We start from the raw sequence: 21,912 nt of genomic DNA, 5'->3' as shown, positions 1-21,912 counted from the left end.
GAGTATTGGAGATAAGGCTAAGAGAGGCAAACAAGGATGTTGTTTGGAAAAAATTGGCATTGAATCAATGGAAGATAAGGCACAATTATGCTAATAGTGATCAAGGTAGAATTTGGGTGCTCTATAATCCTCAATAAGTATCTGTGAATGTCATTAAAGAACATATACAGTATATACATTGCAAGGTTGTATAAGGAAATGAAAGTTTTCACTGGACCTGCATATATGGTTCATATGAACCGAGCATTAGAAGGGAATTATGGGTAGAGTTGACAAGGCTAGGCAGGATAATTAATGAACCTTGGTTGATACAAGGAGATTTTAATGTAGTGAGTTATGATGGAGACATGAGAGGACGTGTACCTGTTAATCTTGACGCTGCAAGAGAATTCCAAGAGTGGACATTGGGCTTGGATTTGCTAGAGATACAATGCATTGGCCCCAAATTCACTTGAACACATTTTCAGGAGAGGGGACAGAGACTGTACATGAAACTTGATTGGTGTTTTGTCAATAATGGTTGTTTCAAAAAATTGGGGAACCAGTACGTTATATTATGAATTGGAGCTTGTTTGATCATTGCAGCCTTTTAATAGAGATGAGAAGAGATAAGAAATCAGTGAAATCTTAGTTTAGATTTTTTAACATATGGTGTGAGCATCCAAATTTTTTCAAACTTGTTGAGAGGATATGGAGTAATCCTATTAGGGGGAGTAATATGTTCAGGGTATATCAAAAGTTAAAATTGTTGTGGGGTGAATTGAGATTGTTGAATAAAAAAGAGTTTGGACTGATTTATGAGGGAGTTATGCACAATCAATCAGCTTTAGAAGACACTTAGAGAAGCCTACAAAATGGTGCTTCTAATGTTGATTTACAAAAGATTGAAAAAAGATTGATGTGTGAAATGCAAAAACTAATGAGTTGGGAAGAAAATCTATTAAAGCGAAAATCAAGATGCCAGTGGATTAATCTAGGTGATCAGAATACTAGGTTTTTGTTGAAGATATTACATGAAATGAAGGCTAGGAATTCTATTTCACAATTAGTCATGGCTGATGGGGAATTATGTACTAATCAGGAGGGCATTAAAGACGCTGTGTTGAACCATCTTAAAGGTGTACTTGGTACATGCCTACAAAGAAGATGATATTTTGATAGCACAATGTTTCAGGAGAGGTTAGTTTCAACAAATGAGTGGGAAAAGCTATGTAGTATGGTTTCTAAGTAGGAAATCAGAGAAGCCTTACGGAGCATAAAAGATGATAAAAGCCAAGGGCCCGATGGATTCAATAGTCTTTTCTTTAAGAAAACATGGTCAATCGTTGGAAAGAAATTTGCTTAGCCATTTAAGACTGTTTTGCAAATGGAAAAAAAAATGTTGAAACAAGTGAACTCTACAGCTATCACATTGATACCTAAAGTTGAGTGCCCTACATATGTGAATGATTTTAGGACCAAATCTTGTTGTAATGTGATTTATAAAGTGATCTCAAAAGTGTTGGCAGGGAGGTTGAGAGGTATACTAGAAGAAATTGTTTAGCTCAATCAGTCAGCATTCATCCTTGGAAGGAAATTGCTAATAATATCTTGTTAGCTCATGAGTTGCTACAAGGATATCACAAAGACAAGTATGGTTGTTGTGCAATGAAGGTTAATCTACAGAAGGAATATGATTCTGTGTGATGGGGTTTGGTGGAGGAAATAATGATTGCACTCAGGTTTCTTGGCCATTTTATTACCTTAGTGATGGGGGTTGTGAGGTCATGCATGTTTTCTATAATAATTAATGGCCAATTAGAAGGATTTTTTCCTGGGAAAAAAGGTCTAAGGCAAGGGGACCTAATTTCACTTTTGTTGTTTATTCTATGCATGGATTATTTATCCAGAACTCTGAAGAAAATGACAGTGGATGGGTTTTCATTTCACAGAGGATGTGAAGTATTGAAACTTTCTCATCTTTGCTTTGCTGATAATCTAATGGTGTTTTCTAATGGTGATGGAGGTTAATTGGAATTATTAAGTCAGCTATACAACATTTCTAAGAGGTATGAGGATTACAACCTAATGTATAGAAACATTTGATTTTTTTCTCATGGGTTGAGCAACATGTCAGGAAGAAAATAGTTGAAAAGTTGGTCTTTAAAGAAGGTTGTTTGCCTGTGAAATACTTGGGATGCACTTAATCTCAACCAGACTAAAAAAAGATCAATGTTGTACATTAACAACAAGGATAACTGCAAAAAATCCTAAATTGGGCTACTAAATCATTGTCTTTTTCAGGAAGACTATATTTAGTTAACTCAGTATTGACAAGTATGCATATTTACTGGTCCTTAATTTTTATATTGCCTCAAGCTGTAGTTAAGGAAGTTGAAAAGTTGTGAAGATCTTTTCTATGGAATGGGACTGATAAAGGAAAGAAAGGAGGATTGATGTCATGGGCTATGGTGTGCCAGAATAAAGTTTGTGGTGGGCTAGGAGTGAAACCAATGTTGTTATGGAATCATGCAGCTATTATAAAGTATATATGGGGATTGATCATGGAGAAAAACACTTTGTGGGCAATGTGGGTGACACAAGTCAAACTGAAGAGGCTTAGTTTTTGAGAATTACTAAACCTACTAATTGTAGCTGGAGTTGGAAAAACCTACTTAAATTAAGGGAAGCAGCAAAAGCTATGTTTGTGTATAAGCTTGGAGATGAGAAGAAATTTTTGTTCTGGTATAACCCTTGGTGTAATGGACACTCTCTAGCAGATGTATTCCCTAAAATTAAAGTGAGAGACTCAGGTTTGCTAAAAAAAGCTAGGGTCTATGAATTTTGGAGGAATGGATGCTGACGTATTCCAAATAGGTGGAACTCTGATATGATGAGAGTTTTGAATTTTTTGAATGGCAATTTTACTGTACATGATAGAGAATAGGATTTGGTGTTATGGTGGCCAGAAAAGAGAGGAGAGTTCAATGTCAAAAGTGCATTGAAAAGCTTGATGAGAATGGGAGGAAAACTGGAGTGGACAAAAAAATAGTTTGGGCGTCGAGTAATTTACCAAGACATTCATTCATCATGTGGTTGGCATTGAAGAACATGCTAATGACTAAAGAGACGCTATTTGAATGAGGTGGCACTGATTCTAGTGATTGTATGTTGTGTAGTTCTGCAGTTGAAAGGGTTGACCATTTATTCTTTGAATGTGATGCTATTAAAGCTTTATGGTCTAGAGTGTTGTGGACTGTAAAAGTATAGAGAAGGTCATTGAGTTGGAGAAGAGAGATCAGTTGGTTTGTGAGAAAAGCAAGCGGGAAAACTCTATTCGCTAGAGTGAGAGGAACTGCCTTGGATGCGAGCATTTATTTTATTTATAAGGCTAGAAATTGCTTAATCTTCCAACAAAAACAATTGAATCCTAAGGATATCTTCAGACAAATGAGAAAGGTTATAATGCTGAAGTATATGGTTAATTTTTCAATAGACGGTGGTTATGAGAGTGATTTAAGGATGAGATGGTTTAAATAGTGAAAGTGCCCATTGCTAGGAACCTTGAATACCCAAGTTGAATTGGCTTCAACGATGAGAAGCAGTTAAAGTTGTTGAAAGGTGGATGGGGATTGGAAATATGTGGAAAGAAAGAATGTGATAGGTCACGCGTTGTTAATGGCGAGTTATGCCTACGTATGGTGGTTAGTTAATGATTGTGATGATCGGTTGTTTTTTGTAGTGCTAGTATTGGATGTGGAGTATGTGCAGTGATTTCCATATATTTTTTTTTTGAAGTTGAATTAATAAAATATTTTACTTTGATTTGACCAAATATATATATATATATAATTAAATGATAACATTTATAATTTACAATATTTAATTTTAGTTAGAAAATTTTATTTCAGCTATTGTTCATTTTTCTCACAATATATATATATATATATATATATATATATAGATATATAGAGAGAGAGAGAGAGAGATCTATTTGCTCAATGTGACAACTAATATAATCAGACAAAAGTGCGTAATTTCTTTGCACTTTACAGCCAAAAAAAAATATTTATTTTCAAGGAGCAAATTGAAAAAAATCAGGGAATCTTCAGGCCCATTAGCAAGGCCTAGGCCTATTACCCGGAATGGGCCTTCTATCCGGCCCATATCCCATTAAATCGTTTCCCGGCGCACATGCTATAACGATCTCAAACAAAACATTGCGTTTCCCTACGCCCAATTTTCACGTTTCTAATTCGTTTCCCTTTTCCCGTTTCCCCTTCGGCAACGGTAGATCCAAACTTCTTGGCAGCCGCCCCTCTTCTCCATTCCTCTCTCTCTCTCTCTCTCTCTCTCTCTCTCTCTCTCTTCGTTCGCTTGCTCGCTCGCTCGCTCGCTCGCGGTGACGATGAAGGGGCCGGGACTCTACTCCGATATCGGGAAGACGGCCAAAGGTACTGAGACACTCCTCTTGCTCTGATAATACCTAGTTTTCTTCCGATTTTTTCCAATTTTTGTTGATTTTTGTGGTGTTTTTGTTCTAGATCTGCTCACGAAGGACTATAATTTTGACCACAAGTTGACAATCTCGACCCAGAGCTCTTCCGGAGTGGTATTGCGATTTATGAAACTTTTGATTGATTTATTACTGAGTTTTTTTGCTGTTTGGGTGGTTTTTGGTCAAAGTTCTGGCGAATCTTTGGGTTATGAGGTGCTGGATGTTTGATTTCATCTGTAAATTGATGTTCTGGTTGTTTTTCGTTCATGTTTGGGATTTTCTGAGTATGTTTTGATGAGTTTTTTGAGATTTGAGTTTAGGTTTTGTTTCCTGGCGATTTGATTCTTAAATCAAGGGTTGTAAATTGTTGTCTATGTGTTAAAGTACTTTATGAATTTGTTCTATTGGATTTCCATTGAAAAAGTTTGCTGGGTTTTGAGAACATCGTGGATCCTTTCTGTTTTCTTTGTTCATGTTGGAAGTTTGTTGACATGAACTGAGGAAATTATGACTGATGTTATCCACATGAGCTGTTGAATCTATTAAGGTAGACCAACATTGACATATTTGTACCATTGTCTTCAACCAAGTTTATCTATTCAAATATCATTTAGTGTTGGTGCTCTTTTCTCTCCTGTGTTTTCCTAAAGCACTGTTGTGAAGCCGTAATGTTTTGTTTTTATTACTAGATAAATTTAGCTGAGGTTCTAAAGGGCATTGCACTGTCAACCATTATGCTCTTGTCAAGGCTTGTCATATTTTATTTATTTATTTTTTTTTTTTGTGGTTTTAAAGGAGTCAACAGGGTTATTACAGGATAATGGAGTTAAAAATTAGGTAGAAATAAGTTGCAATGAGAAATTTTAGATTATTGATTCTATTTTTTTTTTTTAGCATGAGATATATGACTAAGATTCTATGGTTCCAATGAGACTTTGGTTAGATCCAATGGATAGTTTGGAACTTTAGTGTGCTAAACATCTATGAAGATTTTCGATGGTTCGTTTTCTTTATGATGTGAGATCTGATCTTGATGCATGGATAAGGTTATATCCAAATTAAATTCAACAATTTAGGCAGGAGGGCATGGCCTAGATCTGAGGATCCTTATTAGATGAGATCTAGATGGATTGGTTTATTTTTTTGGGTGCATAATGTGGTGTCTGACCTAACATGAAGATTAACATGAGATTTGCCCTAGATCCAGTGATCTGGAAGTCGGCATGTATCATTTGTTTAATGGTTGTTAAGTTTTGATGGTTTTTATGGGCATCAGTGGGTGCCTGATGGTTCTCGTGTTAGTCATTTAGGCTTCTTGCTCAATCAAAAATGTGACAGCGGATCCTCCCTTTGCCCTGAGACTTGTATGATATTCCAAAACATTTCTTTCAGAATAATTAAATTTATTGGTTATTGTTAAATTACTAAGTAATATGTGAGTTTATTAATATGGTGAATTTGAACAAAGTCTAATTGCAATGGTAGAAGCTACCACTTTACATTTCTAGAAAAGAGAAGAATCTACATTAGTTTTTTAGTGGGTTTTTTTCATTGAATAATTTATGCTTTCTCATCTTGTTCAGCTGCAAATCTTCCTTAACAAGTTCTTTTTTAACTAGTCAATAGTGCACTAAATTGAGGACACACAGTTCTGTTCTAGTAGGCTTTTTTTTCATCATTCTTCTGGCAGTTAGATGTATATGTTCTTCTTTCTTAAGTTGTGAATAGCCCATTATCAACATTTTCATTTGATAAATGTGCTGATGATCTTTGTATGGTGGTTGTTGTGTAATGATCGAGTGAAAAAGTGTATTACGGAGATATACTAGTTTCTGTTTTTGTATGCCGCTGCTGATTACATGCTATGTTTTGCTGACTCCCTTGTCCTTGCTTATCCTCCATTCTCTATGGTTAGTTTTTGCAAGGGTGCTATGTTTTTTCTATTGGTGGTACCTCATAAGAATTGGTTGTAAATTTGGTCTTGTATAAATATGCAATGCATATATGAAGCTCTTTGGTAAATTGTATGCTGGTTGGTGCTAAGTGTAATTGACATTGATATTGATTTTAGTACTTATGCTGAATGTGTTGATGATGGAGTTGGAAACAATTGCCAACCTGTAAAAAAGCATTATATTAAGTTATTGAGACCAAAACTGGAACCTGCAATGGAGAGTCATATAAAAAGTATATTGTGAGGCCCATCAAGTATGCTGGTTTAGGGACAAATGACATTTGATGTTTCATATGTGAGTTTATTTGTGATCATGACATCAATGAAACAAGAATATAAAGACACATATAGTTAAAGGGCTTGACCATGGACATGATCAACACCATGATCTTTATTTCTATCAGGTAGAGATGAATATATGACATGCCAAAAAGCAAAGTTTGTGCTAGCCCGGGTTTTTAACTAGTCAACAGTGCACTTAAAGATGGATATATGATGTGCTTTTATAATTTACAAACTCTTTTTGTATAGCATTGTTCCAGGAGAAACTAGGGCTTGTATTTATTTTTGTGGTTACTTTTATTATCTAATTTGTCAGAGGTTCATTTTTGTTGCTTATGACTACTTGATTAAATTTAGAGGTTGAGATACCATTGCACTTCGTTTGGTGTGATAATCTCGTTTCATATGTACTTGCCGAACATTATCTTGATATCTGATATTTAATCACAAGTTATGTAATAAATGAGGAATAAGATTGGGTCTTGGAAGATCTTAGACTTTATTGAATATCCTAGAACTTTGTTGACCCTAATTTCTTTTCTAGCATGATGCTTCTATTTGCTGAAATTTCTGAAATTCACTGTTTATGTTGTGGCATCACACATGTATCTTTTGTTAATGGTCTTCTTTCATTTGCAACTTGACTTTGTAAATTCCTTTCTTTCTTGGGGTTATCATCTTTATTTTTCAATGGAACTTTATTAGTTGTTGTTGTATACCAAGTAGTGATGAAGTTTAATATCTTTAAATACTGTTGTATGCCAAAATGTCCAAGGTGACATTATACTATTTGAGTGATGAGTGTTATGTTGCCTCTGGTGCTACATCCCTTTAGGCTTCTATTGCTTGTATGACAGTTCCTCCCGAATTTATCCGTGCTTCAGGTTTTTTATAACATTGTTGCTAGTTTTTTCTGTCACAGTTACTGCTTTGTTATAGGTATATTCATGAAATCTTTTCACAGGGGCAAATCATCCTGTTTTTTGTTTCAGGCCCTTACATCTGGTGCACTGAAGAAAGGGGGACTGTTTTCTTTCGACATAGGCACGGTGTACAAATACAAGGGCACCACCATTGATGTTAAAGTTGATACAAATTCAAATGTGTGTTTGTTGTTGTCTCATCATTTTCCTTTGCAGACCAATGTTTCAACTCTCAAGTAACAAGTGTGGTTCTCTTCGTGTATCAGATCTCATCAACTCTCACTTTCACGGATCTTTTGCCATCCACAAAGGCTATCGCTACACTGAAGCTGCCAGATTATAACGCCGGGAAGGTATCAAGACCCTGAACGTTGTTTTATGCTTCTTCCAATTGCTTTGGATACTTTTAAGTGACTACTTTAACCTTCTTCTCTTTTTTAAAAGGTGGAGGTTCAATATTTCCATGATCATGCAACTGTTGCATCAGCCGTAGCTGTGAAGCAGTCCCCAGTTGTCGATTTCTCGGCCACAGTTGGCGCTCATGGTGTTGCCTTTGGTGCCGAGGCAGGCTTTGACACTGCATCAGGAAACTTCACCAAATACAGTCTTGCCATTGGTCTGACAAAGCCTGATTACGCTGTTTCCTTGATTCTGTAAGCTACAAGCTTCAAAACCTTCATTCCATGAAACTGTCAACAAGGCTGTTTTTCTTACATCTCCCATTGTTGCCATCAGGGGAGACATGGGAGACTCAATCAAAGGATCATACTTGCATTATCTTGATGAGAAACAGAAAAGCGCTGCGGTCGGAGAGGTCACCAGGAAGTTCTCTACAAATGAGAATACGTTTACTGTTGGAGCAGCATACGAACTGGATCCCTTCATGACAGTTAAGAGCAAGCTAAACAATTCCGGGAAGTTGGGGGTTGCTTTACTGCATAAAGTGAAACCCATGTCCACCCTGACAATCTCGGGCGAGTTCGACACCAAAGCCTTGGACAAGACTCCAAAGTTTGGTTTAGCTCTGGCTCTCAAGCCCTGATAAAAGTCGTAATATTGAATTTTCGGTCGGGTTAAAAGAATTACTAGCAATAAGAATTGTTCCGCAGATTTTTCTCGTCTTGTGAAGTTTTCGATTGCTGTGGATGACTCAATTCATTTTTGTGAAGGGTGTATTTAAACCCTTCATGAACTGGTCATTTTGTTGTAGTACCTGTTGTTGTCTTTGAAGTTAGAATAGCTCTGCAGCATTCCACAAAATGCTTCTGTTATTTGTGCTTGAGATTTCTTTGAATTCAATTTTCCCTAAGCTTTGTTTTTGGTGACCAGTGATTTGTTTTGCAAGTGGTGATCATCATTGGATTTATGAATATGCATTTTTAGTTTTATTCCATACATTGGAGGTAAGTCATTAGCAAGATCTCACGTGCTAGTTAGGTAAATTTCAATATGAACTCTTTAAGCGAAAAAAAATTCCAAAATATTAAATTATTCAATAAACCTAAAATTATTATATTTTATTGCTTGAAGGTGGGAAAAATGTGTATAATTAAAATTTCAAACCAATTTTAGAATATACAAATTTTTTTTTAATCAATCCAATTAAAATAATTGTTTATTGATTTATACTCATAATTTTAAGGGAAAATTAATTATAAGTTCTTGAAAGTTTTAAAACATTTTAGGCAAACTCTCTAATTTTTACAAACAATCTCTCATTTTTTTTGACAGCTTATTTTTTAGTTAATGTCGTTCACTTCATTAGTATATTCTACCTTACAACATATAGTTCCCACTTAAAATATATAATTTTTATTTAATGTTGCGCGTTTTCGTTTAACTACATAAGTTTTCATTTAATATATATAATATTTTTTTCATTTGACATTTAATATTTTCGTTTAATATTATGTATTCTTACATAAAAAGCTATGAGGTACTTTCATCAATATTAGTTACCTTTATAACAAAAAGACAGAGAAATACGTTGTCAGAAAAAAGAGAAATTTTCTATGAAAGCGTTTTTTTTATATAAATAATCAAATTTCAAATGGATTATTTGTTCCTTATCAGTAATTTTACAAGTAAAATATACAATTTTAAAAACCTAATACTATATATATATAACATTATAATTGATTAGTATAAATAAATAAATCATATAATTGGTTATGATTTCTCCGAATACAAAGAACGATCATGTGGAGGTTTGAACATTTTGGACCATTTAACAAGAAGGTGTTGGATATGAGCATCCATTCTAGTGCCACGACCTCCCCAAACGAGCATGTGAACCAAGTCTCCAATTGATGAACCATCCACTTCATGCACCACTTTGAACCCCATCCGACTGTAGAACCGAACCAGCTGCCATTATTCATTAATAGTTAATTAATCAACGCCCAAATCAAATCCCCCCATTAATTAAGATAATACCCATCATAAACATAAACAAATATTAAAAATTACACAAATATCCTTCGTATCATCCATACTTTACAAACAATGCTTGACTTTTCAGCTCATACATCAACACTGAATCAAGGGTACAGAGTAAATCATATATAGATGATATATAAATTAATTAATAATTAAAATTTTTATCAATATTTTCATTAATTATTAATAAAATAAATATATATTTAAAACAATGTCTGTATATTTATATGTATTGATATACTCCCTCCAATCTTTTTTACTTGTTTCATTTTAGAGCTTTTCTTTGAAACATTAAATATTATTTTTTCAAACTTACTTTTTATATTTAATGTACTTCTATAATTTTCAATAAATTATATCAACTATATATATGTTATTAAACAATAAAGATAATTTTAGAAATATTTATAAATTTTAGATTTCTAACGAACTGTAACCCATTTCCTTAACATGTGTGAATTAGTTAAAATTAACAAGTAAACAAAAATGAAAGTATTAAATATTGTTTTTTCAGATTTATCTTTTATATTTAATGTACTTCTGCAACTTCCAATAAATTATATCAACAACATATTTCATTAAATAATATTTTAAATAAGTGTAATTTTGGAAACTTAATATATATATTTTCATAAATTTTATATTTCCAATTAACTTTAACTCACTTTAATTAAAAGTAATAAGTAAAAAACACCAGGAGTATTATGTTATAAGGGTGGGTCCAAGTAAAAAACGTGGTCTTATAACTGAGAATGGTATACTTACTTTGGAGTGGTAAAGTGGGGAGTCATTAATTGCCAAAAGCTGGGCCCGTTTGCAGCCCAAATCGAACCCATATCGAACAGAAACGGCCCCAAGGAAAAGGCCCAGCCCAAATAAAGACCGGTCCATGTCCAGCGTGGCCCGGCTCATCCTCATCGAATCCAAATGCAGTATCTTTTCGCCCCCAAACCACGGCCTAATTACGCCTTCTGCCCTGCCGACCTCCACGTCACCCTTCTCACCGGCGGCGTTGATCTTGAAGAAGGGCCCGAAAGTTCTCAGCTGGATCCGAAGGCCTTGAGATTTGGATACGGCCATGATCTCCGACATGGTGGGGATCTCGAGGCATGTTTTGGCCGTTGATTTGGGTGGGATTGGAGAGAAAGAGATGAGATTGGAGTTGAGAAACATGGTGGAGTTTGGGTGATCTTCGGTTCTTTGGAGGTTGTGGATAATATTAACATATTGGGTTTTTTTTCTTTTTTGGGTTTAAGCGGAGCTCCGATAATCTTCAACCCGGATCCGTTTACTCTATATATTTTATAAATATCCGAAATTACACAGTTTCTTATTTTTTTTTCTATTTAAAATTTTTAATAATAAATGAAAAACACCAAACACCAACCACCAACAACATTTTGGTTTATTGGTACTGGGTTATTATTTTTTCGGGGAAAACTCAAGATTTAGCTCTAAAGACTCCTCCCTTGTTCCTTTTTATCTGTCACAAATTCATTTTTTTTTTAATCTGTTATTTTCTAACATTAAGAAGCATTTATTTATCAAAATTACCTTTAACACTCTATTCAATTCTCTTTTAGGAATTAAATATGAGAGAAAAATGTGAAGATATAAATTAGAGGTACTTTTGAAAAAAATAATTATCTTTTTTATAAAATTTTGTGATATAACTAAGTTTTTTGGTACGTGAAATTTGGTTAATTAAGACAGATAAAAAAAATAAAATGAGTACATAAATGATGGCAAAAGTAGTTATTGAGCTGGCGGTTATGCTTCACTTTTGTACAAGTTCCTTACTTCTCTTAAATAGAATGTGCTTGTAGTCAATTTGCCCAAAAAATAAAAATAAAAATAAAAATCTTTCGGTCTACTAGCACAAAATCTTATACAAAAGGTGTCTATATTTTTATTGAGAAAATGAGTTTAAATCTAATTCAAATAGAATGAGATATTAATTCTTTATCCGCAAACCGCTTATATGACTTCTCCATATATTTTGGAAAAAAACATAAAAAATAAAAACAGATGAAATGCTTTGTTAATCATTTTCATATTTATATTTTTAAAAAGTTCACATTTCATATGTATATCTTTTTCTTTCGTATTCTATATAAAGGAAAATTGGTTATAAATCCCTCAAAAATTCTATAATTGCATATTTATACCTTTAGAAAAAACATAATTGTATATATACCCCTGACAAATATAGGTAATTGCCAATATGCCCCTATTGTTAGATTTCGTTAATCAAACTTAATTAACTGCAGTTATAACTTGGATTAAGATATACAAAAGGTCTAAAATAACTTTTGTATAGCTTAAAAAAACTTTTCAAGGATATATATACAATGGCATAATAGTAATTATATATATATGTTGTTCGTTAACGAATGATTTTTTAACTAATTTGAACCACAAGGGTATATATGCAATTATATATATTATTCAAGAGTATGTATGCAATTAACTTTTATTCAGGGATATATATGCAATTTCAAAATTATTAAGGGGTACACCTGCAAAAGCCCCTATATATAATTATAATTATAATCAACTAAAAACATAAATGTATACCTTAAAAGTTAAAACTATATTTAAATATGATGTAGCACTGCCCCTATGAGACTCGTCAATAGCGTTTTCTTAACAAACACGCAGATGTAGCATTGCCTAAACTTTTTTTTAATTCACCCTCACATTATCCACTAGTTTGACTATTATTACCTAATAAGTTATTTTTTGGATATTAAATGAAAACTAAAGTTTTCCTAATTCCTCTTTCTTCTTTTATTATTGATTTATTTACACCTTTGTCATTTAAATATTATTAAAAAAAATTTCTGTTTTTTGTTTTTATAAATTTAGGCTCAACCCTAAATTAGAAAAAGACCATGGACCATATCCAAAATAATTATTTTCACAAATTTTTAAACCACAATAGTTTTAACTACTTATGTTAGCCGAATTAAATAATTGCTGCTCATGTTCAAGGTAGAGTATTTTTTAAATTTGTAAGACACCTGCCGACCCCAAAATAATATATTAATTTTTTTTACTATTTGGTAGGCGTGTGAAATCTTTATTCAAGTTTTAATTTATTTTTTATAGGTAAAATACCTGATTTAATCGCTCTAATATAGTCAATTTGTTCGTTTGGTCTCTCTAATATGATTTGTCTCTAGGAGATCCTCTATTTTAATATTTAAAAAATATAAATTTCTCTCTAATATAATTTATCTTTAAGAGATCACTATAAGAACATATAAGAACATACATTTCTTAAATATAAAAATAAAAATATCTCATATGGACAAATCATATTAGAGAAACCAAAAGAGTAAATCGACTATATTAGAATGATTAAATAGTATTATCTTATTATTATTATTTTATGTTTGATAAATGTAAGACAATACTTTTTTTTTTCCTTTTAGCAAGTAAATAGTTTCCAATTGGAAAAACCCAAGCCAAATGGCCCCTGTTGAACAGTACTTCAATACATGATCTTATGTTAAAGACAAGATCTTTGAATAAATGTAATGTCTCATTCGCAAAGATTAATCTTATTATTATAGTTCAAATAACTTGGTCCATATAAAATATTCATTCACACACACACTAAAATAAAAATCTCAGGTTAGGAATTTCAAAGTACAAAAGCAAAACACATGAATAATAAGTAATATTAAGGTCTACGCCATTGGCATTGACTACTTGGCAGTTGTTTGCAATTCTAGAATCCCAACATGTTTCATTAACAATTGGGATAACTATCAACTCACCAACTCAAATGAACAAAAATAACAAACATATATATATATATATATATATGTAATTACATAAATGGTTCCAATTGCATTGTTAACAATTAACTGACTTTTTCTACCCTTGATTGAATATAAAAATTATTTGCTTAGGTATCAATCATTTTCAACGGTGCGGTGCTGGTACGTTTAGATCAACCTATCAGAGTTTGAATGAGTGAAAATAAAATTCAGACATAAATTGCACAATTTTTTAAAGATATTTTTCATGTATATATCATAATAATTAATAAATATATTTATCTAACAAAAATTATTTAAAATAATATATTTTAGTGATACAAAAGCCTTTTCTTAAAAAAAAAAAAAATTAGCTGAGAACTAATATAAAAGTTAAATGGTTATTGAGCAAAAGACAAACAGAAATCCATTTGGTAATCAGCCTAAGAAAATTTTAAGAACATTCAAACCTAAAGCATTGACATAGCTAAACTATGTGGCTGAAATTAGATGGATGTGAACATGCTTTTCTTTTTCTTTGCCCCTGTACTCCATTAGCCTTAACTTAAACTTTGGGCATGTTTCACCATAAACAGCTTTAAAACATTAAAAAACTTTACATTATAAAGCATAAAAGTTATCACTTTCTGTAGCTTTGGTGACCAAAATGCAACTTTATTGACTAGTTTCTATCACTTCATTGCTAATTACTGATCTCAAGAGAAACAGTTAAATTCTAGAATCCTGGAATTTGTTCAACGGTAAACTCAACATTCAACATTCCTTTCCAACTTCTGTAAAAATTTCAGTGGTAAAAGAATCTCAGTCTTTGGTATTTGATCAATACTGGAAATCCTAATCCTGTGGGCTTGCTAAAAAAATATGGACTGTAAAAAACCCACTAGGGCTTTTCTTCTCAACTAAATATCTAACAACAAGCAAGAAAATGTTAATAAATGCAACAGAGAGTATAACACTAGTTTCTTATCCAATTCCACAGCAAAACAGAGTTTGGATTCAGCAAAAGGTTGTAATTTGTGTAACAGAACTTCATATCAGATATTCAAATCACATTAATTGTTATCAATCATGAAGTCAGAAGAAAAAGTTTAGAACCACAGACATCATGCACAACTCTGCTTAAAGAACCCACACAAATCAATGCAAATGAGGATGCAATGAGAACTCACAAAATGGATGAAGAAATCTACAAATATAACAGAATCACTTTGCACATAACCAAGACTGTTGTCCAAACTCACAACACAGAAAACTTCCAATGCAATCAAAATTACAACAACAAAGAAAGGAAGAAAGAAAGAAAGAAAGAAAGAAAGAAAGAAAGAAATCTATCTACAAGACATGGAAAGAAACAGCATACCAAAAAAGCAGAAGAAGCAGAAGGCAGGCTCAAACCATGGCAAAGAGATCAGGAACAAAAGAGAACCACCGGAACCCACAGCTCCACTTCTCCTGCAGGGAAGGGCACCGGGGAAGCCAGTGCCACGTCCCACGAACCACTTTGAAGAAGAGAACCTCAGGCCAAGTAGTGCAACAAACACAAATGATCCCCTCATGACAAAGACAATAAACATGAGAGTAATTGTGATAACAAACAGAGACAAACTTCCTCATCATCATATCAGGCAACCTCCCAACTTCCTCCCACCCACCCTGAACCATCTCCCAAACCTTCAAGCTCCTAGAAATCCCATCTTGACCCACACCACCCACCAAGAAAAGACCTTTACCATCACTGCTGACAATTCTGGCAAATGCTAGATCACCAGGGAGGTCAATTGGGGAAGGGAGCCAGTCTCTGGAGCTGAGACAAAGGCGAGCAATGGAGAATGGTTCATGAGTTGTGAAATAGAGGCAACCATCAAAAAAGGCAGGTTTTTGAGGGGAGTGAGGGAGGGCAGGGGAGCGAAGGGAAGACCAAGACATGGACTGGGAGTTGTAAAGGAAAAGCAAGTTTGGGTTTGGAGAAGGGAGGATGATGGTGTAGCCATTGGAGGTGAGGACAAGAGTGGAATAAAGGGAGGGAGGACAAGGACAAGAAAGGAAGCGAGAAGAGAGAGTGAGAGGGTTAAGGAGAAGGAGAGAAAAAGAGGAGGAGAAGAGAAGAATACCAGAAGAAGAAGAAAGTAGATGAGGGTGGGATGGTGGAATAGAAAGAGATCTCCAGATATCAGAGGAAGGGGAAAAGAGAGGAAGGTGGTGAGGAGAGAACTGAGGATGGGAGAGGAGAAGAGAAGGAGGGGAAGGAGAAGGGGAAAGGAGAGAGAGGAAGGAAGGGTTGAAGAGAAGGGAATGGAAGAGTTTGCAGGTAGGACGAAGTGAGATGAGGGATTGGATAGGAAGGAGGGAGAGGATGCGGTAGAGGAGGTCTTCAGGGAGTTGGCTCCAGAGTTTGGGTTCCATGGTTTCATGTCCTTGTTTGTGCTTGTGTTTCAGCTTCATCTTATATTTCTGCATACTTCAGTTCAGTCTGAGTTGTAACTTTTCTTGTTTGTTTTGATGGGAGCTTTTGTTTTAGTTAAAGAAGAGGAGTTTTCATGGGTGTGTGTGTAGGAGAGGATGAGGATGGGAAGGAGAAGGATGGGTAGCTCATGGATTTGTACAAGAGATTTTTGAGGGGTGGTTTTGACTATGTCCCTTCCCTTGTGTGTGATGTGTGTGAGGAAGGATTAATGATGATATTTCATATTTGTGAGCTTTTCACACAAAGATATATATATATATATATATATATATATATATATATATATATATATATATATGACCTATCTTTGTTGAATTTAGCAGTAACATGGATAATTTTTTATGACTTTGAACCATTTTCTACAGGTAGTTATGGACTAAACTAGCGTATTTTTATGGCAGTGTTTTAGGCTGAGATTTGAGCATCCTAAGAAATACAATCATTTATGTTTTGGTTGTAATTTATGTTTTTGCATTTTTATGTTATCTAACTATCCAAAAGGACACCCTTTTTTATTTATCATATTTATTTAATTTATATTAATTTAAAAAATGGTTGAAATTAGTTAATTACTCATTTAAAATTACCGTTATTTAAAACTTCACTAAATGAAGTATATGATTTAATACTTATTTGATTATAATTTGTTAAAAATTATATAATTATATTAAATTAAAGATTAAATTTTAAAAAAATTATTTAATATTGGATTAAATTTTTTAATTTGATAAATAATAAAAAACATAGAAAAACTCTAAAATATAATAAATAAAAAATAAATAAATAAATAAGAGGTGTAGTTAGTTATTGATTATAGTGTGTATAATTTTTAGAGGAAAATATCTAAACTAATCATGCAATTCTGTGCAAATGGAGATATACAATGTTCAGATCTATCACCTGAATTTAAGAAGTGGAAGAAATACGTACCACTGAACTTCATGTGAGGACTAAAACTAGGAAGTCAATTTGCCCTTTTATTATTAAATCATTATCTAATATCTATGATGCCACTAGTAACAAACTCAGTCAAACAAAAGAATAGTCACTGCTAATTGTTGGAATTTAATTATTTTATTATTTGGGTTAAAAAAAAAAAAAATAGAATTTGTGAATTGTTCATTGTGGAATTGAAATCATAGTCTAATCCACGAGGAGCACTAGGACAATTCTTTTTCAAGAAAGGTATCCGAGATTTCTTTCTCAGGCAAAAAAAAAAATTGAATTTCAATAATTTTTAAAATTTATTCTCATAAAATATATGTGACACATAAATTTTTTCACCAACAATTAAGTGGTATTTGGATCTTCATTAAAAAATTTTATAAATAATAAAAATTATGTTGAAATGCCTTGAATTTGAAATTGATTGTGATTGTAACCCTATCCAAATTATGACTTGACCCTAATTTAGAGAGTTAACCCTAAATTAGATATTTCAATGAAAATCTGTGGTGGGCTTTTGGCTTGGGTCTGGCCAACAGACTGATCCATTGTGGGTTATATTATTTTATTTTAATTTGGATATATATAGGATTTTATCTGTATCATCTATATGACTTTTTTCCTCAAAAGTGAAGAATAAGAAATCTCTATCTCCCTGCCCGTGGACGTAGGTCATATAGACCGAACCACATAAATCTCTGCTACTATTTTCTTTTGGTTTTCTTCATATTATTGCTGTGTTTGGCATAACAAATTTAAATTATAAATGATATATTTTTGAGAGTGTGAATCACATATGTGCTGTATCCCTTGTCCCATCTTATTCAATTGAGGTTTGTGCACATCTATATTTTTTTTAATGAACTAGTCGCTCATTTTAACAAAAATCACATGGATTCTATCCTATGCCAAGTCAATCATCTATGATAATTAATGCTAAAATAAAATAAATTGTCCTCCAATTGGCATGTGCATTGGATTAAGTTTTGTTAGGGATCCAAATCCATGGTTGCACTTGCATCCTCATCTAGAGATGCTGACAAAACAGAACAAGGAAAAATGAAAATAGAAAACACATGCTCAATGCGACCAGCCAACAACTAGGAAAAATGCATGTGGTATTCTCTCTATATTATCAAACCAGCATACTCACCCATTGTCTGCATGTATGGTAATTGTAAAATAGTAAAAATAGTTGGTTTAATTAACTGAAGTACATGAATAGGAATAGAAACACCAAGAGATGAACTAGCAACATGGAGTAGTTGTTATCTCATCATTTATATATCAAGCATGCAAAAAATGAGTACCATAGAGATGGAGGGTAATTAGTGGGAGCATAGGGGCCGTTTGGTTTCCGGATTGAAATGAGAATCATTATTTTATGAATTAAAGCTTTGCTTGGATGATTATAAATCAAAGTGAGTGAAGAATTAGCAATTCTCAGCGAATTGCTCACTCTTTGAGTTGAAATATCAATTTTGCCCATATTATTTAATAATGATGAATAATTAAAATAATAATTAAAATAAATAATTATTATTAATAAATTAATTAAAATAAAATATTTAATTATAATAATAAAAATAACGATACTCCAAATATTTTATAGCATTTATTTAATTAATGATCTAATTAATGATCATGAATGCTTGAATGTTTAAAAATAATAATTAATAATTAAAGTGAAAGAATAATAATTAATAATTAAAATATAATTTAAATAATAAATAAATAAATAAATTTAATAATAAATAGTAACTAAAGTAAACATTTAATTCAAATATATTTAATTATAATAATAAAAATAACAATACTTAAAATATTTTATAATTAAAAAATTATTATTATTTAACCTCACATTTTTATTTTTTTTATATATAATATTTTTTTACTTACATAATAGGCATAAAAATCATTTTATCAAATTTTCTTTTGTATTTTCTTCATTTCCATTAAATTATCTTCTCATAATTTACCAAACCAACCACATTCTTCATTCTCATTTTTATTTCACTCCTAATTTTCATTTTTATTCAATTCCTCCCCACTTTCAATCCGAGAACCAAAGACCTCCATAGTATATAGCTGGGTGTATATGTTTGAAATATTTTTTTATTGTTAATTTAAAAGATATTAAAGAAGACTCGCCCATCAAAATCAGATGCCTATCTTCAAACATTTGGAGAACAAACAACAGTCAGTCAAATTTGGAATCACTCCATTAACTTTGAAGAAACTAAGGGCTTATTCTATGTGGCTGCAAATGGTCCACAATTTCCACAAAGCCCTGTGTACTATGCATGCTTTTACTTTATTTTTGTATGTGAAATGTGAACCAATAGATCTCCACAGAATACTTATTGTCCTGAGGCATCTTGTTTATGAAATGGATAATAATAAAAGCTAAAAAGAGCTGTGCATTTTATATTATTGCTTCTACACTTCTTTTGTTTATTTAAAGATAAATCCCTACAAAACAAAAATACATAGTTATCCTCCCCAACTGCCTAATCCCTTCTTTATACTTGTCATGATGCAACTTATATCTACAAATGTATTATAATAAAAGCGAAAACAAAGTCATAAAACAACTACATTGGAGATGGCCAAGCACCAATTTTTTATAAGGAAAAATGTGTCAATTCAAAAGGAGTTGAGGGGGATGATGAGAAGAAAATCAGAGAAGTGGTATTCAAAGTCTAAACATGACTCAAAAGAAGTGACCTGCTAGAATTGATGTCTTACTTCCATTTCAACTTGATATTTATCATGTCTCACCAAGAACACTAAGATATTTGGGATGCTACTATTCAACTCTGTGGCATCTCTTCTAATGCATAAAAATGCCAAAGATTCAAGGCATGGATAAGTGACTTGACCAACATGTTCTTGCATATAATATCAGCTTAAAGATGGGCATCAGATCAGGAACAATCAGCAATTTATGTTTCTTGGCCTTAATGGAAGACATACATACTAAAATATTTGGCCCTTAAAGTAACATTCCTAATATCTATATCTATTAATTAGAATTATTATCTTTGTCTGGTATCTAGTTTGTTTTCCTTAACCCAAATAAAATTTTTTTACTAATAACATATGAAAACTGGGCGGGTAAAAATTTAAAGTCACTGTATTATAACCATTTTCCAATTTGCTCAGTGAATTTCAATTTTTTTAATTTTAGTCATCATACACTGATTTTCTTTCACCGGGAGATCACCTATAAGAATCCGGTCAAAAAAGCTGAGCTGGCCACCAGAATTGGCTAAGTTGGCTTGGACACATCACCAAACCAACTTAGCCATTTTTCCGATGGCCAACTCAACTTTTTTGATCGGATTCTTATAACTGACCTCCCGGTGAAAGAAAGTCAGTGTAGGATGACTGAAAAAAACAAATTGAAATTCAGTGAGCAAAGTGGAAAATGGTCATAGTACGGTGACCTCCTAAAATTTTTACTCTAAAAACTGCTTAGGTGATGAATACATGTAATGTATACCAATGAATTGTATTGACATGAATTTGCACTTGTCATTTGAGCAAGCTTTTGTGTTATTCTCTAAATATTAAGAAAATTTAGTTTGAGGAAATATGGTATTAAAAAAAGAAAATTTTTAAAAATATACAATCTAGTATAATACCAGCTTACCAAAGGAGAGTTAGTACTTGATGTCTATATCACAAAGTGATTTTAAGTTTTAATTAATGGCTCTTTTTAGGAGAAAATTTAATATAATTACCTTTTTAATTAGAAAACCAATTTTATAGTTAAAAAAATCATGAAGGATGTTTGTTCAACATTTATAAAAAATTCCTGAGTTTGAACTTAAAATCCACCTCCTACATTCAAACATAAATTTTCAAATTTAAACCATTTGGTCACATATCCTCACATATAAACCTAAGTCATGTACTGCCCCAGCCCCTACATGGCTGTTACTTTATTAGCAATCAATAATAACAATAATAAAAATACTAAAATAAAAAAGAAAAAAAAAATTTCTACTTTTGTCCCAAATTAATTTTGAAATATCACAGATAATAATTTCAGTTTTGAAGAAAAATTGGAAACATCACCTACTCATAATTATCAATTAAAAGCACAGTAAAATCAGCAGTTATTCAAGATTAATTCAATAATGAAAAATGCAGAAACAAAACCCACAAAAAGATTGCTTGAGAACTACTACTCTTAAATGTTTCGGTTCTCTTCCCATTCTCAGTTGGGTTGGGGACCTAACAATTAGCCTGGCTTGTGTATGTAGGTCCAGTTAGCAGGTCCACCAAGTCATTTTATTACTTAAAAACTTAAAACCTTTATCAATTTTTCATTTTAAGTTAATACCAGTTCCTGATAATAAAAATAAGCATATTTTCCAGACATAACTTGACAGAGGACATACCCGGTTATCTGCATCACAAGACACAAGCCAGCGAAAATCAGGGGCAAGAATTCCATTTTGCAACATCGTACCATGGAAGTTGATCAGACACTGATACTCTAGAGATTTGGCCTTTGAGACATGGATCTGGTTTGGTTCCATCTTCATTAAAGATGGGCACTAATTAAGGAAGAAGAGACCACCAGACCTGGAATAGATCTCCAATACAATTAGATTGGTTGCATTTGTACC

At 32.6% G+C, this 21,912-nt stretch overlaps 3 protein-coding genes across 3 annotated transcripts; 1 reads left to right on the top strand and 2 right to left on the bottom strand.

Moving 5' to 3' along the window:
* Positions 1–4,275: 4,275 nt before the first annotated feature.
* On the top strand, positions 4,276–8,964 carry LOC120253424 (mitochondrial outer membrane protein porin 5-like). The gene is made up of 6 exons (XM_039261770.1): positions 4,276–4,433; positions 4,524–4,591; positions 7,706–7,816; positions 7,903–7,989; positions 8,081–8,289; positions 8,372–8,964. The coding sequence occupies exons 1-6, from the start codon at positions 4,388–4,390 to the stop codon at positions 8,676–8,678; spliced, it is 828 nt and encodes a 275-aa protein (XP_039117704.1). The 5' UTR covers positions 4,276–4,387; the 3' UTR covers positions 8,679–8,964.
* A 738-nt stretch (positions 8,965–9,702) lies between these two features.
* Positions 9,703–11,265, bottom strand: LOC120253423. Its single transcript, XM_039261769.1, has 2 exons — positions 10,841–11,265; positions 9,703–10,003 (listed from the first exon to the last, which is right to left on the bottom strand). Exons 1-2 carry the CDS (start codon positions 11,246–11,248, stop codon positions 9,806–9,808), a joined length of 606 nt encoding a protein of 201 aa, XP_039117703.1. The 5' UTR covers positions 11,249–11,265; the 3' UTR covers positions 9,703–9,805.
* A 3,783-nt stretch (positions 11,266–15,048) lies between these two features.
* Positions 15,049–16,524, bottom strand: LOC120253402 (F-box/kelch-repeat protein At5g43190). The gene has a single exon (XM_039261741.1). The coding sequence runs from the start codon at positions 16,318–16,320 to the stop codon at positions 15,253–15,255; it is 1,068 nt and encodes a 355-aa protein (XP_039117675.1). The 5' UTR covers positions 16,321–16,524; the 3' UTR covers positions 15,049–15,252.
* Between the last annotated feature and the right edge of the window lie 5,388 nt (positions 16,525–21,912).

Source organism: Dioscorea cayenensis, unplaced genomic scaffold, assembly GCF_009730915.1.
Source record: "Dioscorea cayenensis subsp. rotundata cultivar TDr96_F1 unplaced genomic scaffold, TDr96_F1_v2_PseudoChromosome.rev07_lg8_w22 25.fasta BLBR01000075.1, whole genome shotgun sequence".
NCBI classification, from domain to species: Eukaryota; Viridiplantae; Streptophyta; class Magnoliopsida; order Dioscoreales; family Dioscoreaceae; genus Dioscorea; species Dioscorea cayenensis.
This window is presented reverse-complemented; position numbering and strand designations above follow the sequence as displayed.